Here is a 16,312-nt window from a genome sequence, read left to right as displayed (position 1 = left end):
TCAGAGAGCTTCCGATTGGTCAGCGGCACACGCCTCCTACGTGCACGCGTCGGCTACGTACGTCACGTGATGGAACTACGCCAATGAAACGTCAGGAAGAGCGAACTGCCAATCACACTCGGTAAGCCGCCGCCGACCTGTTCTAAAAACGTGACTATCGTCTCATGTGTGCTTTTTATTGGTTGCTATTAGAAGCTGCTCGGAGTGTGCACTCGTCTGACATAAGCCCCTTTCGGGCTACAGCCCTGTAATAAAGTGGCCGTTGTTATGTAGACCAGTCGTTTTATTGTTTGCTAGGGGCAATGGGGGAAGTTTGTCAAACTGGTGTCCACAGCAACCAATCAGATTGCAGCTATCAATTTAAAAAGGACTATTGAGAAATGAGAGCTGGAAGTGGATTGGTTGCTATGGGTAACCGCATTTATTTATTTTTTAATCTCCGCTATCATTGATGTCTACCATCTTAGTATATATGTGTATCTGGTATTACCTGCCTGTTCATGTGTAGGGGGGCCCAGAAATGAGACCCATACTGCGGAGGGACGAAAGGAGCAGCCATCTTCTGACGTTTCATTGAATTGTGAGGTTGTATTTGTGCATGCTGAGCTCATAAAGGAGGGGTCCGCAGCGAGGGACACCCCTCTATGTGCCATACCCCTACCAAGCAACGACCGAGTCGGCCATGTATTAGGCCTCCGTCACATGTCAGTGACGTGTGCTGTCGTCGTCTCCATAGACCGCTCATGTGTTTATTGACTTTAATGAGGGCTTTTACACATCAGTGGTGACACCATGGAAACATGACCTACTTTTGTCCTTGATTATGGATCCTTCATGCACATTTTAGTCTATGGGTCCATGAAGACCACAAAGACAACGCAGATGCCATCCGTGTTTGGTCCGTGGTTTTCACTGACCATTGGTAGGAGATGCTCTGGAAATGAAATTTCAGCCTAGCAGTGTCCATGGAATACAGATGACACGCGGACTGCTGCACGGATGAACCACTGACCATCTTGTCACGGACGTGTGAGTGAGGCCTTACATGGACAACCTTTCATCTGGTTGTGGTGAGCATCTCCGCCTGGCTCCGTCAACATCAACCTTAGACCCAGACCCACAGAGAAACACTTATCACAGCAACTCCTATATGAAAGGGGAGACAATCCCCATAAAACCAGAGCTACACTTAAATGGGGTTGTCTCATCTCGCCGTTACTAAGGCGACATGAGACACCGTTCCGACCACCTCCCGCTCCGGCACGCTGCTCTTTTAGTAGTTCTCATTGGTGTGCATGAGAGCTACGGAAACAGCGTAGCACAGCAAGCTAAGGCTACTTTCACACTCGCGTTTTGGGCGGATCCGTCATGGATCTGCAAAAACGGATCCGTTACAACAATACAACCGTGTGCATCCGTCATGAACGGATCAGTTTGTATTATCTGTATCAGAGCCAAGACGGATCCGTCATGAACTCTATTGAAAGTCAATGGAGAACGGATCTGTTTTCGATTGTGTCAGAGAAAACGGATCTGTCCCCATTGACTTAGGCCTCATGCACACGACCGTTGTGTGCATCCGTGGCCGTTGTTCCGTTTTCCGTGATTTTCTGCGGACCCATTGACTTTCAATGGGTCCGTTGAAAACTCGGAAAATGCACCGTTGTTCATCCGCGGCCGTGATCCGTGTTTCCTGTCCGTCAAAAAAATAAGACCTGTCCTATTTTTTTGACGGACAACGGTTCACGGACCCATTCAAGTCAATGGGTCAGTAAAAAAACACGGATGCACACAAGATTGGCATCCGCATCCGTGATCCGTGGTCGTTGGCAACTTTCACACAGACGGATCGCAGATCCGTCTGCATAAAAGCTTTTTCAGAAACTCATATCCAACAGTATATTCTAACACAGAGGCGTTCCCATAGTGATGGGGACGCTTCAAGTTAGAATATACTGAGAACTGTGTACATGACTGCCCCCTGCTGCCTGGCAGCACCCGATCTTTTACAGGGGGCTGTGATCCGCACAATTAACCCCTCAGGTGCCGCACCTAAAGGGTTAATTGTGCGTATCATAGCCCCCTGTAAGAGATCAGGTGCTGCCAGGCAGGAGGGGGCAGACCCCCTCCCTCCCCAATATTATATTCATTGGTGGCCAGTGCGGCCTCCCCTCACATCTCCCCCCCCCCCCCCCTTAGTTAAAATCACGTTCCCCAATCATTGGTGGCAGTGGAGAGCTCCGACCGGAGTCCCAGTTTAATCGATGGGGCTCCGATCGGTAACCATGGCAACCAGGACGCTACTGCAGTCCTGGTTGCCATGGTTACTTAGCAATTTTTAGAAGCATTATACTTACCTGCGAGCTGCGATGTCTGTGACCGGCTGGCGCTCCTCCTACTGGTAAGTGACAGGTCTGTGCTATAAGCAATGCACCGCACAGACCTGTCACTTACCAGTAGGAGGACATCACAGCTCGCAGGTAAGTATAATGCTTCTAAAAATTGCTAAGTAACCATGGCAACCAGGACTGCAGTAGCGTCCTGGTTGCCATGGTTACTGATCGGAGCCCCAGCGATTAAACTGGGACTCCGATCGGAACTCTCCACTGCCACTAATGATGGGGGAACGTGATTTTAACTAAGGGGGGGGGGGGGGAGATGTGAGGGGAGGCCGCACTGGCCACCAATGAATATAATATTGGGGAGGGAGGGGAGGCCGCACTGGCCACCAATGATGGGGGGGTGATTTTAATTAGGGGGGGGGGAGAGGGGAGGCCGCACTGGCCACCAATGAATATAATACAGGGGAGGGAGGGTTAATTGTTAAGGGGTTAATTGTGCGGATCACAGCCCCCTGTAAGAGATCGGGTGCTGCCAGGCAGCAGGGGGCAGTCATGTACACAGTTCGTAGGATATTCTAACTTGAAGCGTCACTATGGGAACGCCTCTGTGTTAGAATATACTGTCGGATCTGAGTTTCACGATGTAACTCAAATCCGATGGTATATTCTAACATAGAGGCGTTCCCATGGTGATGGGGACGCTTCAAGTTAAAATATACCATCGGATTGGAGAAAACTCCGATCCGATGGTATATTAACTCCTGAGTTTACATTGAAAGTCAATGCGGGACGGATCCGTTTGCAATTGCACCATATTGTGTCAACGTCAAACGGATCCGTCCCCATTGACTTGCATTGTAAATCAGGACGGATCCGTTTGGCTCCGCACGGCCAGGCGGACACCAAAACGACTTTTTTTTCATGTCCGTGGATCCTCCAAAAATCAAGGAAGACCCACGGATGAAAAAACGGTCACGGACCAACGGAACCCCGTTTTGCGGACCGTGAAAAAATACTGTCGTGTGCATGAGGCCTTACATTGTGTGTCAGGACGGATCCGTTTCGCTCAGTTTCATCAAGCGGACAGCAAAACGCTGCAGGCAGCCTCCAGAGCGGAATGGAGACGGAACGGAGGCAAACTGATGCATTCTGAGCGGATTCTTTTCCATTTAGGATGCATTAGGGCAAAACTGATCAGTTTTGGACCGCCTGTGAAAGCCCTGAACGGATCTCACAAACAGAAAGCCAAAAGGCCAGTGTGAAAGTAGCCTAAGGCTCTTCCCTAACTAGAAAACAGTATAGCTTGTTGTGCTACGCCGTTTCAGTAGCTCTCATGCACGGCAATGAGAGCTACTGAAACAGCAGAGCGCTCTGCTGTTTCCCAGACGGGAGGTGGTCGGAACGGCGAGATGAGACAACCCCTTTAAGGGCTTTTTTATTTTTTTTTGCAGCCTGTATGCGGAATCATTCACTTAAGTGGGGCTGCAAAAAAAATGGAAATGACTCCGTGTGCATTCCGTGTCCGCATGGCCGACTCACAAAAAAATAAATCATGTCCTATTATTGTCCGCATTATGGACAGGGATAGGACTGTTCTATTAGGGGCCAGCGGTTCCGTTCCACGAAATGCGGAATGCACATGGCCAGTATCTGTGTTATGCGGATCCGCAATTTGCAGACCGCAAAACATCCAACGGTCGAGTGCATGAGCCTTAAAGGGGTTGGCCAGTTTCCAATATTGATGACTCATATGAGCGCTGCCCTCTCTTCTCTGTTCACCTGCTCGGCGTCGAAATTGCAGCGGCGGGCGGGTGTAATTACAACAATGGAGTCCCCATTCACTTCAATGGGAAGTAGCAGACAGAAAGTGCTCCTTCCTATTGAAGTGAATAAGACAGAGGAGCTGCAATAGCAAGCAGGTAAAGCAGAGAACACAGCACTAGTATATTCTAACACAGAGGCGTTCCCATGGTGATGGGGACGCTTCAAGTTAGAATATACTAAAAGAACTGTGTACATGACTGCCCCCTGCTGCCTGGCAGGCCCCCCTCCTGTAGTTAACACATTGGTGTCCAGTGGGCCCCCTCCCTCCCCTGTATTTAACTCTTTGTTGTCCAGTGCGGCCGCCCCCCCCCCTCCCTCCCCTGTAGTTAACTCGTTGGTGGCCAGTGGGCCCCCCCTCCCTCCCCTGTAGTTAACTCTTTGTTGTCCAGTGCGGCCGGCCCCCCCTCCCTCCCCTGTAGTTAACTCGTTGGTGGCCAGTGGGCCCTCCCTCCCCCTCCTAATTAAAATCTCCCCCCTATCATTGGTGGCAGCGGAGAGTACCGATCGGAGTCCCAGTTTAATCGCTGGGGCTCCGATCGGTAACCATGGCAACCAGGACGCTACTGCAGTCCCGGTTGCCATGGTTACTTAGCAATTTGTAGAAGCATTATACTTACCTGCGAGCTGCGATGTCTGTGTCCGGCCGGGAGCTCCTCCTACTGGTAAGTGACAGATCATTAAGCAATGCGCCGCACAGACCTGTCACTTACCAGTAGGAGGAGCTCCCGGCCGGACACAGACATCGCAGCTCGCAGTAGCGTCCTGGTTGCCATGGTTACCGATCGGAGCCCCAGCGATTAAACTGGGACTCCGATCAGTACTCTCCGCTGCCACCAATGATAGGGGGGGAGATTTTAATTAGGAGGGGGAGGGCCCACTGGCCACCAACGAGTTAACTACAGGGGAGGGAGGGGGGGCCGGCCGCACTGGACAACAAAGAGTTAACTACAGGGGGGGCCCACTGGCCACCAACGAGTTAACTACAGGGGAGGGAGGGGGCGCCGGCCGCACTGGACAACAAAGAGTTAACTACAGGGGAGGGAGGGGGGGCCAACTGGCCACCAATGAGTTAACTACAGGGGAGGGAGGGGGGCCGGCCACACTGGACAACAAAGAGTTAACTACAGGGGGGGAGGGGGGGCCGGCCAGCAGGGGGCAGTCATGTACACAGTTCTTTTAGTATATTCTAACCTGAAGCGTCCCCATCACCATGGGAACGCCTCTGTGTTATAATATACTGTCGGATCTGAGTTTCACGATCTAACTCATATCCGACAGTATATTCTAATATAGAGGCGTTCCCATGGTGATGGGGACGCTTCAAGTTAAAATATACCATCGGATTGGAGAAAACTCTGATCCGATGGTATAAAAGGGACTCCTGACTTTACATTGAAAGTCAATGGGGGACGGATCCGTTTGCAATTGCACCATATTGTGTCAACGTCAAACGGATCCGTCCCCATTGACTTGCATTGTAATTCAGGACGGATCCGTTTGGCTCCGCACGGCCTGGCGGACACCAAAACGACTTTTTTTTCATGTCCGTGGATCCTCCAAAAATCAAGGAAGACCCACGGATGAAAAAACAGTCACGGACCTACGGACCCCGTTTTTGCGGACCGTAAAAAAAACGTGTGCATGAGGCCTTAGTCTGCAATCATTTCAGTGAAGGCGGTGTATGCAGTCAAATTAAACCAAAATCGTTTCCCTAATTATCTCATGTTCTATTCACTGTATCTTTTTAGCACCCATGCCGGAGGAGGATGAAGCAAATAACATTCACGGACCTCCGCCACCACTGCCGCCTCCGCCACCGCCACCAGTGCTCTGCCCTCCTCCTCAATTTCAGGTGAAAAGCAAGTTCTATAAGAAGGTAGCAGAGAACAGTGACCCCTCTGTCGGAGGATACGAAGAGTTAAAAAGGGTGATCAGGAATCAGCAGGAACGGTGAGTCAATGGTCTCTGGTGAACATTTGCTTCTAGTCGTTGCAACGAGTGACATCAAATAGTTAAAGGGATATTCCCATCTTATAAAGTGATGCCATTTTCCAAGAATATAATTGTCAGGGTCCAACTTCTGGGACCCCCACTGATTCAGAGAATAAAGGCGCTGTAGCACTGATTTAGCACTTTGCCCTACCCGCCGCGCCCCCCCCCCCCCCCCTCCTTAGTATAAATGTCTATGTTCAGCCAAAGCATATTTTTTGCTGTAGCGCGAGGAGGCCGATATAGTTGCATTGTGCATCTTAAAGGCATACATGCTGAATTTCGGCAGCTTCAGATGAAGGAAATTAGGGCAGATCATCCATCATAATGTGCCTTATCTCTCAGTTGTGCCATCACTTGCTTGTCTGTACTGGGAGTCCTAGTATAGATATTACTATCCAGGGGCGGACTGGCCAGTAGTAATTAAAGGGGTTAATTTGCTGGGGCAGTATTTTGTGCTACGCTAAGGTATTGCTGGTCCCGCCTACTTGTGCTGCCCTGCCTTCCGTCAGTTTGGTCCCACCTACAAGAATGGGTCTCTTTAAAGAGGACCTTTCACCATAATAAAACCTCTAAACTGACTATACAGACATGTAGAGCGGCGCCCAGGGATCCCCCTGCACTTACTGTTATCCCCGGGCGCCGCTCCGTTCTCCGGTTATAGCCTCCGGTATCTTCATAGTTAGGCTCCACCCAGGGGAACCTGCCGCGGTCTCCTTCTCCCATGCTGTAGCGCTGGCCAATCACAGCGCTCAGCTCATAGCCTGAGAGGCTTTTTTTTTCTCTCAGGCTATGAGCTGAGCGCTGCGATTGGCCAGCGCTACAGCCTGGGAGAAGGAGACCGCGGCAGGTTCCCCTGGGTGGAGCCTAACTATGAAGATACCGGAGGCTATAACCGGAGAACGGAGCGGCGCCCGGGGATAACAGTAAGTGCAGGGGGATCCCTGGGCGCCGCTCTCCACGTCTGTATAGTTAGTTTAGAGGTTTTATTATGGTGAAAGGTCCTCTTTAAGTTCCCAATCCGCCCCTGCCATCATCTGAGGAGGACAGGGGCAACTAACGTGGTAAGAGCAGGAGGATATTTAAAGGTACTAACGCTGCATATGCTATGAGGAGATGCATAGCGTTAACCCTGTGAAGGGTAAGAATGCCGTTGTGTGGGCACACTCTGTTTGGATGTGGAGAAACACAGCTACACGCTGGGCGGGAGAGTTAGCGAGGCAATTGCTCAGCGAGAGCTGTACTTGGGTCCTATTCTAATGAATGGGATCTGTGCACACTACCCGCTGGGCATCACACAGTTGCCTTGCCCAGCGGGTAGTTGCATCTCTTCACTCCTGATATCAGATTGGGCGGGAGTGTATACCTGGACCAGGAGGTCATACACGGTGTGGGCTGAGTGGGCTCTGAGGAGTTGGATGGGTATGATGTATGTCCAGCTTTAGTTTGTGATTTGTGTTCATTATATTGTTCTTTTTCAGATTCGGCGGACATTTAAAATGGCTCCTGTATAACCAGCACATCCCATCCCTCATACAGGAGGGGCCCCAGTAAGTGCAAGAAAGTCACGCTGAAGTGACGGGAGAGCAAACAGGTCACATCCGGTTTTATGTAAATAAATTGCAATCATTCTATAATGAAAAGTTCTGCAATATTTGAATACATTTTTAACTGTGGATATATTCCTTGCTATTTTCAAAAGTCTCTGCTTGATATCAATGGAAACATTCGCCGGCTCCCAGCACACCCGGCAATCAGCCGTTGGAAAGGGATGACACTGCTTGGCTAAGCGCCACCACCTCTTCCTTGGCCTGGGATGTCGCATCCATCGGTTACATGGCCTTTGTGCTTCTCAGTTCCATTCAAGTGAGTGGGATTCAGCTGCAATACCAAGCACAGCCACTAGAAAATGCAAGGCGCTGTTCTTGGTATACAGTGAAGAGGCCACAGCACTTGTCCGAGCGTTGCAGCCCCATCAAACAGCCAATCATCAGGGGTGCCGGGAGTCGGACCACCACCAGTCAGATACTGATGACTTATCCTGAGGATAGGCCATCAATATTTAACTCCTGGAAAACCCCTTTAATTACATAAAATACAAAAATAAAAAACCCTTAACCAGACTGATCGCTTAGATTGAGAGATGCTATGATCTGGTTGGCTGCACAATTTGCACATATATACAGTATATATAGTGTTCGTCTACTTGGAGTAGACATTACTTTATGTTGTAAATGAGATATTGGCACTCATGACACCAAAACCGCTCCACCCAGGAAACGCCCGCTAACACGCATACGTTTCACAATGTAACAGCTCCAATTCAATGTCCTCGCAGGTGCGGTCTTGTTGCCTTGTGGATGGCAGGGGGCATACTGAGCAATGACCATGAGGTGACACTTGACTACATTGTACAAGTGGCAACTTCAAGGGGATACACCATCCATGGGGAAATGTTCTCAGGTGAGTGCTGTCTTTGTATACGCAGTTCTGTGTGAAAGTCTTAGGCAGGTGTGAGGACATCGCTGCTATTACATGCAGCAATGTCCTCCGTGGCATGGGGAAGAGCAATCGCTATGCCATCGCTTGTCCCTATGCAGGGCAGCGGTGTGCCGGCGGCAGATCGCTATTACACAGCCGCTGGCAACATTGTGATTTTTAAAGGGAGTCTTTCACCTACTTTGAGCATTTTAGACCGTTCATATCATGTTATAGCACAGTTGCCCAACAGCAAAATAGTATCTGTATTGTCTCTGTCCTACATCCAAAAGCTGAAAAAAGAACTCTTTATAACGTGCCCAGGCCCCTCTCTGATGTGCCAGCATAACCGCTCCCCTTCGAGTCCTCTGGCCTGCCCTCCTCTCCTTATTCATCCTCCTCCTCTGGCTTAGATCTCGTGCAAGCGCTGGTCACCACTGGGCTCACGCATGCACACTGTTAAGATCAGTGCCTCTGGCCATAGTGGGCAGAGCAGTGCGCGGGCCCGGCGGTGACCGCCGCTCGAATGAGATCTAACCAAGAGGAGGGGGGCAGGCCAGAGGACTCGAAGGGGAGCGGTTATGCTGGCACATCAGAGAGAGGCCTGGGCACTTGCCAGACCTAATCTGCATTTCTTTATAAAGAGTTTTTTTCAGCTTGTGGACGGACAGACACAGATACTATTTTTCTGTTAGGCAACTGTGCTATAATGTGATATGAGTGGTCTAAAACGCTCAAAGTAGGGGACAGACTCCCTTTAAACAGGATTAAAAATCACAATTGCTCGAGTAACGGGCATTTGGAGGCAGTATTAGACCGCCAGATGATCACTAACAAGCATTCATAAGAACGGTCGGTAGCGGTAGAAATACTGGCAGTCTAATACACCTTTAAGAACGTTTTCAAGCCTAGACGTGTTAAGAGTCAATTAATAAAATACAAAGTGAATGAACAAAATAGAAATCTAAATCCAATCAGTATTTGGTGTGACCAGACTTTGCCTTTAAAATAGCATCAGTTCTGCTGAGAAATACAAGCAGATACTTATCCATCATGGAGGCGTCTGATTGGCTTCAAATTATTCTGTAGCGGGATAATGACCCCAAACATACAGCCAATGTCATTAAGAACAAGGAGTCCTGGAAGTGATGATATGACCCCCACAGCCAGAATCTCATCATTATCCAGTCTGGCTGGGATTACATGAAGAGACAGGAGGATTTCAGCAAGCCTACATCCACAGAAGATCTGTGGTTGGGTCTCCACGATGTTTGGAACGACCTCGCTGCTGAGTTTTTTCCTAACCTGTGTGGAAGGTTACCTGGAGGAACTAATGCTGGTCACACTAAATATTGATTGGATTTAGATTTCTCCTTTGGTTCTTACTTTGCAGAGTTTTTTCTCCACTTGCCTAAAAACCTTGCACAGTACTGTAGTAACGTAGTTTATGCCTTCTGGGATCTAAACAATAAGGTATATTAGAGAATTTCTTAAAGGCTATGGACACCTTTGGCGCAAGTTTTTTATGATTGCATTTTACTCATTTTGGGCTAAAAATCATTTTTTTCAATTGGTCTGTATTAAAAATGTTCAGCTGTTTTGGAGATTCAAGGGTTAAAAAAAATCAGTCTATTTACAGAATGTTGCTTCTGAGCTCCGACCTCATAAACACTCTGAACAGCTAAGGCCTCTTTCACACTTGCGTTGTCCGGATCCGGCGTGTACTCCACTTGCCGGAATTACACTCCGGATCCGGAAAAACGCAAGTATACTGAAAGCATTTGAAGACGGAACCGTCTTCCAAATGCTTTCAGTGTTACTATGGCACCCAGGACGCTATTAAAGTCCTGGCTGCCATAGTAGGAGCGGGGAGCGGGGGAGCAGTATACTTACAGTCCGTGCGGCTCCCGGGGCGCTCCAGAATGACGTCAGAGCGCCCCATACGCATGGATGACGTGTCCAATGCGATCACGTGATCCATGCGCTTGGGGCGCCCTGACGTCACTCTGGAGCGCCCCGGGAGCCGCACGGACGGTAAGTATGCTGCTCCCCCGCTCCCCGCTACACTTTACCATGGCTGCCAGGACTTTAGCGTCCTGGCAGCCATGGTAACCATTCAGAAAAAGCTAAATGTCGGCTCCGGCAATGCGCCGAAACAACGTTTAGCTTAAGGCCGGATCCGGATCAATGCCTTTCAATGGGCATTAATTCCGGATCCGGCCTTGCGGCAAGTCTTCAGGATTTTTGGCCGGAGCAAAAAGCGCAGCATGCTGCGGTATTTTCTCCGGCCAAAAAACGTTCCGTTCCGGAACTGAAGACATCCTGATGCATCCTGAACGGATTTCACTCCATTCAGAATGCATTAGGATAATCCTGATCAGGATTCTTCCGGCATAGAGCCCCGACGATGGAACTCTATGCCGGAAGAAAAGAACGCAAGTGTGAAAGGGCCCTTAGGCTACTTTCACACTGGCGTTTTGGCTTTCCGTTTGTGAGATCCGTTCAGGGCTCTCACAAGCGGTCCAAAACGGATCAGTTTTGCCCTAATGCGTTCTGAATGGAAAAGGCTCCGCTCAGAATGCATCAGTTTGGCTCCGTTCCGTCTACATTCCGCTTTGGAGGCGGACACCAAAACGCTGCTTGCAGCGTTTTGATGTCCGTCTGACGAAACTGAGCCAAACTGATATGTCCTGACACACAATGTAAGTTAATAAGGACGGATCCGTTTTTACTGACACAATCTGGCACAATAGAAAACGGATCCGTCCCCCATTGACTTTCAATGGTGTTCAAGACGGTTCCGTCTTGGCCATGTTACAGATCATACAAACGGATCCATTCTGAACGGATGCAGACGGTTGTATTATCTGAACAGATGCGTTTGTGCAGATCTATGACGGATCCGCACCAAATGTGAGTGTGAAAGTAGCCTAAACTCTCATCAAACTGATAAATATATGGCGTAGGCCTCATTCACACAGTCAGTGTTTGGTCAGTGATTTTGAGCCAAAACCAGGTGCGGCTCTAAACACAGAACTGGTGCAGATCTTTCCCTTCTACCTGATGTCTGTGGAGACTCCAATCTCGGTTTTGGCTCAATCACTGACTGAACACTGACTGTGTGACTAAGGCCTCATGCACACGACCGTATTTTTTTGCAGTCCGCAAAACGGGGTTCCGTTTTGCCGTGATCCGTGACCGATTTTTCGTCCGTGGGTCTTCCTTGATTTTTGGAGGATCCACGGACATGAAAAAAAAGTCGTTTTGGTGTCCGCCTGGCCGTGCGGAGCCAAACGGATCCGTCCTGAATTACAATGCAAGTCAATGGGGACGGATCCGTTTGACGTTGACACAATATGGTGCCATTTCAAACGGATCCGTCCCCCATTGACTTTCAATGTAAAGTCAGGAGTTAATATACCATCGGATCAGAGTTTTCTCCAATCCGATGGTATATTTTAACTTGAAGCGTCCCCATCATCATGGGAACGCCTCTATGTTAGAATATACTGTCGAATTTGAGTTACATCGTGAAACTCAAATCCGACAGTATATTCTAACACAGAGGCGTTCCCATGGTGATGGGGACGCTTCAGGTTAGAATATACTAAAAGAACTGTGTACATGACTGCCCCCTGCTGCCTGGCAGGTGCTGCCAGGCAGCAGGGGGCAGCCCCCCCCCCCCCTGTAGTTAACACATTGGTGGCCAGTGTGGCCGGCCCCCCCCCCCTCCCTTTAGTTAACTCATTGGTGGCCAGTGCGGCCGGCCCCCCCCTCCCCTGTAGTTAACTCGTTGGTTGCCAGTGGGCCCCCCCCTCCCTCCCCTGTAGTTAACTCGTTGGTGGCCAGTGGGCCTTCTCCCCTCCCTCCCCCTCCTAATTAAAATCTCCCCCCTATCATTGGTGGCAGCGGAGTGTACCGATCGGAGTCCCAGTTTAATCGCTGGGGCTCCGATCGGTAAGCATGGCAACCAGGACGCTACTGCAGTCCCGGTTGCCATGGTTACTTAGCAATTTGTAGAACCATTATACTTACCTGCGAGCTGCGATCTCTGCGTCCGGCCGGGAGCTCCTCCTACTGGTAAGTGACAGGTCCGGCCGGGAGCTCCTCCTACTGGTAAGTGACAGGTCACCAACGAGTTAACTACAGGGGAGGGAGGGGGGGGGGGGCCCACTGGCCACCAATGAGTTAACTACAGGGGAGGGGGGGGCTAAGTGAAAACTCAGCTATGAAAAAGCTTTTATGCAGACGGATCTTCGGATCCGTCTGTATAAAAACTAACCTACGGATCACGGACACGGATGCCAATCTTGTGTGCATCCGTGTTCTTTCACGGACCCATTGACTTGAATGGGTCCGTGAACCGTTGGCCGTGAAAAAAATAGGACAGGTCATATTTTTTTCACGGCCAGGAAACACGGATCACGGATGCAAAACGGTGCATTTTCCGATTTTTCCACGGACCCATTGAAAGTCAATGGGTCCGCGAAAAAAAACGGAAAACGGCACAACGGCCACGGGTGCACACAACGGTCGCTTGCATGAGGCCTAAGGCCTTAAAGGGATTCTGTCATGACATTTTAGCCCTATAACCTAAACATATGGCCAGGTCCGTACAAATGACATGAATCTGAAACTGTACTTATTAAATCTGCCTGTGGCTCTATTAGCACATAAAACAGGTTTTTATAACCGGTCAATCGCCTACCTAAGGTGCCCAAGGGGACGTCAGTTAATACAGGGTGCCCGGCTGTCTGGTGCCCAGCGCCTCCTTCCCAGTCATAATCGCCGCCTTCCTCACCTCAGCGCCGCCTCCGCCAGATCCGTCCGGCCCTCTGCTAGATCCGGCGCCTGCGCACTATGCTCAGCCTGATGCGCCGCGGACTCCTGGCAGCGTGCCCGGGCGCATGCGCACTTTGCTCAACTAAGCCGCTGCCAGGAGTCTGCGGCGCATCAGGCTGAGCATAGTGCGCAGGTGCCGGATCTAGCAGAGGGCCAGCTGGATCTGCTGGAGGCGGCGCTGAGGTGAGGAAGGCGGCGATTATGACTGGGAAGGAGGGGCCGGGCACCCTGTATTAACTGACGTCCCCTTGGGCACCTTTTATGTGCTAATAGAGCCACAGGCAGATTTAATAAGTACAGTTTCGGATTCATGTTATTTGTACAGACCTGGCCATATGTTTAAGTTATAGGGCTAAAATGTCATGACAGAATCCCTTTAAATGAGTGTTTATGAGGTCAGGAGATCAGAGATAAGGCTTCACATGAGCCGTCAGCTAACGGGACAGAGAAACGATACCCTGCAAATGGACTGATTTTTATTTTATTTTTTTAACCCTTGTATGTCAAAAACAGCTGAACATTTTTAATAAAGACCATTTGAAAAAATAATTTCTAGCGCAAAATGAGTAAAATGCAATCATAAAAAATTTGCCCTGAAGGTGTTCATAGCCTTTAACTAACGATTTCCTAATATCTATGTTTTACTGGAATCTGTCTGTTTAGTTTTCATACAGAGCTGCAGGGAACTCCATGTTCTCCTCTGCTGGCCTGACAACCTGTTGCTGTCATCCTATACATGGTCTAATATCCATATGTGTCATCCTATACATGGTCTAATATCCATATGTGTCATCCTATACATGGTCTAATGTCCATATGTGTCATCCTATACATGGTCTAATAGTCATATGTGTTATCCTATACATGGTCTAATAGTCATATGTGTTATCCTATACAAGGTCTAATAGCCATATGTGTCATCCTATACATGGTCTAATATCCATATGTGTCATCCTATACATGGTCTAATATCCACATGTGTCATCCTATACATGGTCTAATATCCATATGTGTCATCCTATACATAGTCTTATATCCATATGGTCTTTTTAATTTCCCGGCCTGGAATATCTCTGTATAAACCCCTCAAATCTCTCTCCAAAGTCACAAATGAAAGTAAGCGAGCACCATTCCCTGTTGTTCTAGGCAATAACGTTGTGGGTGTGCTGCCGGACACATTGAGAATAGTGGATAAAACATTTTTTTTTTCTATTCTAGCGGATAACATGTCCTGCCTCGCAGAGAATGTTTTTGGCTGTCACTGTGAAATCCTGACAGGAGGAATGGAAGGCGGGAACAGAGAGAGAATCTTGGCTCACCTGATAGCCGGGCTCCCTGTTCTCATCCCGTATCCTTTACCATATGAACACTTTACAGTCCCCCAGTGTCCTCTGGGAAATCTCACTTTGGTAATGCGTTATATAAATGACTTCTATCCTGCTGTGTACAGGTTACTTGTCCTCTACCAAAATTTTCTTTTCAACACGTTCAACAAAATCAAAATGGAAAATTAGCTGTATATCATAGATTGCTTTCTGCTCGATGACCACTAGGTGGCAACAACATTGCATACAGTAGCATTGAAGCAGGCACAGACTGCAGATCATGGCCGCGGATTTGCATTCTATTTGCTTTTGATATTAAATTTTATCAGCAATATATGTGTATTTAACAACTGGTGCAGATATGATGAAGACTTCAATCATGAGCCGTGCCAGAGAGATGGACACCGGGCACACTGGGCAGTGATTTCAGGTAAGGACACTCAGACAGTGTAGTCCTAGGATGTCATAAACTACTGATTAGGAGGGTTTAACCACCATGACCCCAAGACTAGTACTACAAAGGGGCCACAGCACTGTGTTCCCTTAAGATTAAAGGGGTTTTCTGAGATTTAAGTACTGATGACCTATACTCTGGATAGGTCATCAGTATCTGATCGGTGGTTTGAGAAGGCACTGGTGCTTCTGTGAGTGCCGTGGCCTTCTCTCTGCTTTTCCTAGGCCGAGTGATGACATGTTCATGTGTCACGTGGCTTAAGAGCAGCTCATCCCCATTCTAGTGAATGTGGCTGAGCTCAATACAAAATATAGCTGCTATATGGAGGTGAGCAGAGAGAAGGCCGTGGTGCTCACAGGAACACCGCTGCTTTCTCAAACAGTTGATCGACGGGAGTCCCAGATGTTGGACCCCCACTGATCAGATACCGATGACCTAGCCTGAGGAATAAAGGGCACCGCAATCCATTCCATATATATGTACTTTTTTTTGTATAATACATGTCTGATGCCCACAACAGTGTCTTTCTACCTAGGGATTCTTCTTAGCATGCAGAATGGCTCTTTTGATCCTGACCCTGAAACACCTAGGCTATTCCACCCACCACCTAGGCCATGTGCCCTCAACACGGATGACATAGAACAAATCTACCTCGTCGCCAAGCAGGGCAAGAGTCTCAGATACCAGCTGTGGGAATACGAGTCTCTGAGCCACAGTAATAGCCAGCTACTTCACCTAGACCCCAAGAGAACCTGCGACGGTAATGTCTATGTGGTGCCTGAAGGGGGCGTAAAAGCTGGGCTCTGTGGCAAAATTCTGCTCCTGAAACACTTGGCACATTGAAAGCACAAAGACACTGAACGCTCAAGTGATAAGTTATTATGTTTAAAAAGCCCATAACGTATTGAGTGTATAATTATGCAACGAGAGATGTCAAATGTCAGTAAAGTCTAAAACTCTAAGGCCCCTTTCACACGGGCGAGATTTCTGCACGGGAACGCATTGCACCCGCACTGAATCCGGACCTATTCATTTCTATGGGGCTGTGCACATAAGCG

At 48.9% G+C, this 16,312-nt stretch overlaps 1 protein-coding gene across 2 annotated transcripts; it reads left to right on the top strand.

The window, feature by feature from the left end:
• The first annotated feature begins 8 nt into the window (after positions 1-8).
• On the top strand, positions 9-16,312 carry C8H19orf54 (chromosome 8 C19orf54 homolog). Of its 2 annotated transcripts, none has more exons than XM_040406181.1 (7): positions 9-121; positions 5,915-6,116; positions 7,637-7,705; positions 8,494-8,618; positions 14,694-14,823; positions 15,160-15,230; positions 15,790-16,312. In XM_040406181.1, the coding sequence occupies exons 2-7, from the start codon at positions 5,920-5,922 to the stop codon at positions 16,095-16,097; spliced, it is 900 nt and encodes a 299-aa protein (XP_040262115.1). In that variant the 5' UTR covers positions 9-121; positions 5,915-5,919; the 3' UTR covers positions 16,098-16,312. The 2 variants fall into 2 exon arrangements, with proteins under 2 accessions (XP_040262115.1, XP_040262114.1); XM_040406180.1 differs by lacking the exon at positions 9-121 and adding an exon at positions 986-1,070.

The sequence above is a fragment of the Bufo bufo genome, chromosome 8 (genome assembly GCF_905171765.1).
Source record: "Bufo bufo chromosome 8, aBufBuf1.1, whole genome shotgun sequence".
In the NCBI taxonomy this organism is placed as follows: domain Eukaryota; kingdom Metazoa; phylum Chordata; class Amphibia; order Anura; family Bufonidae; genus Bufo; species Bufo bufo.
This window is presented reverse-complemented; position numbering and strand designations above follow the sequence as displayed.

Coding starts and splice junctions, on each gene's coding strand:
- C8H19orf54 (XM_040406180.1), top strand. CDS start 1,046: ATGGACAACCTTTCATCTGGTTGTG. Junction 7,706..8,493: donor CTCATACAGGAGGGGCCCCA/GTAAGTGCAAGA, acceptor ATGTCCTCGCAG/GTGCGGTCTTGTTGCCTTGT. Junction 8,619..14,693: donor CCATGGGGAAATGTTCTCAG/GTGAGTGCTGTC, acceptor TTTCTATTCTAG/CGGATAACATGTCCTGCCTC.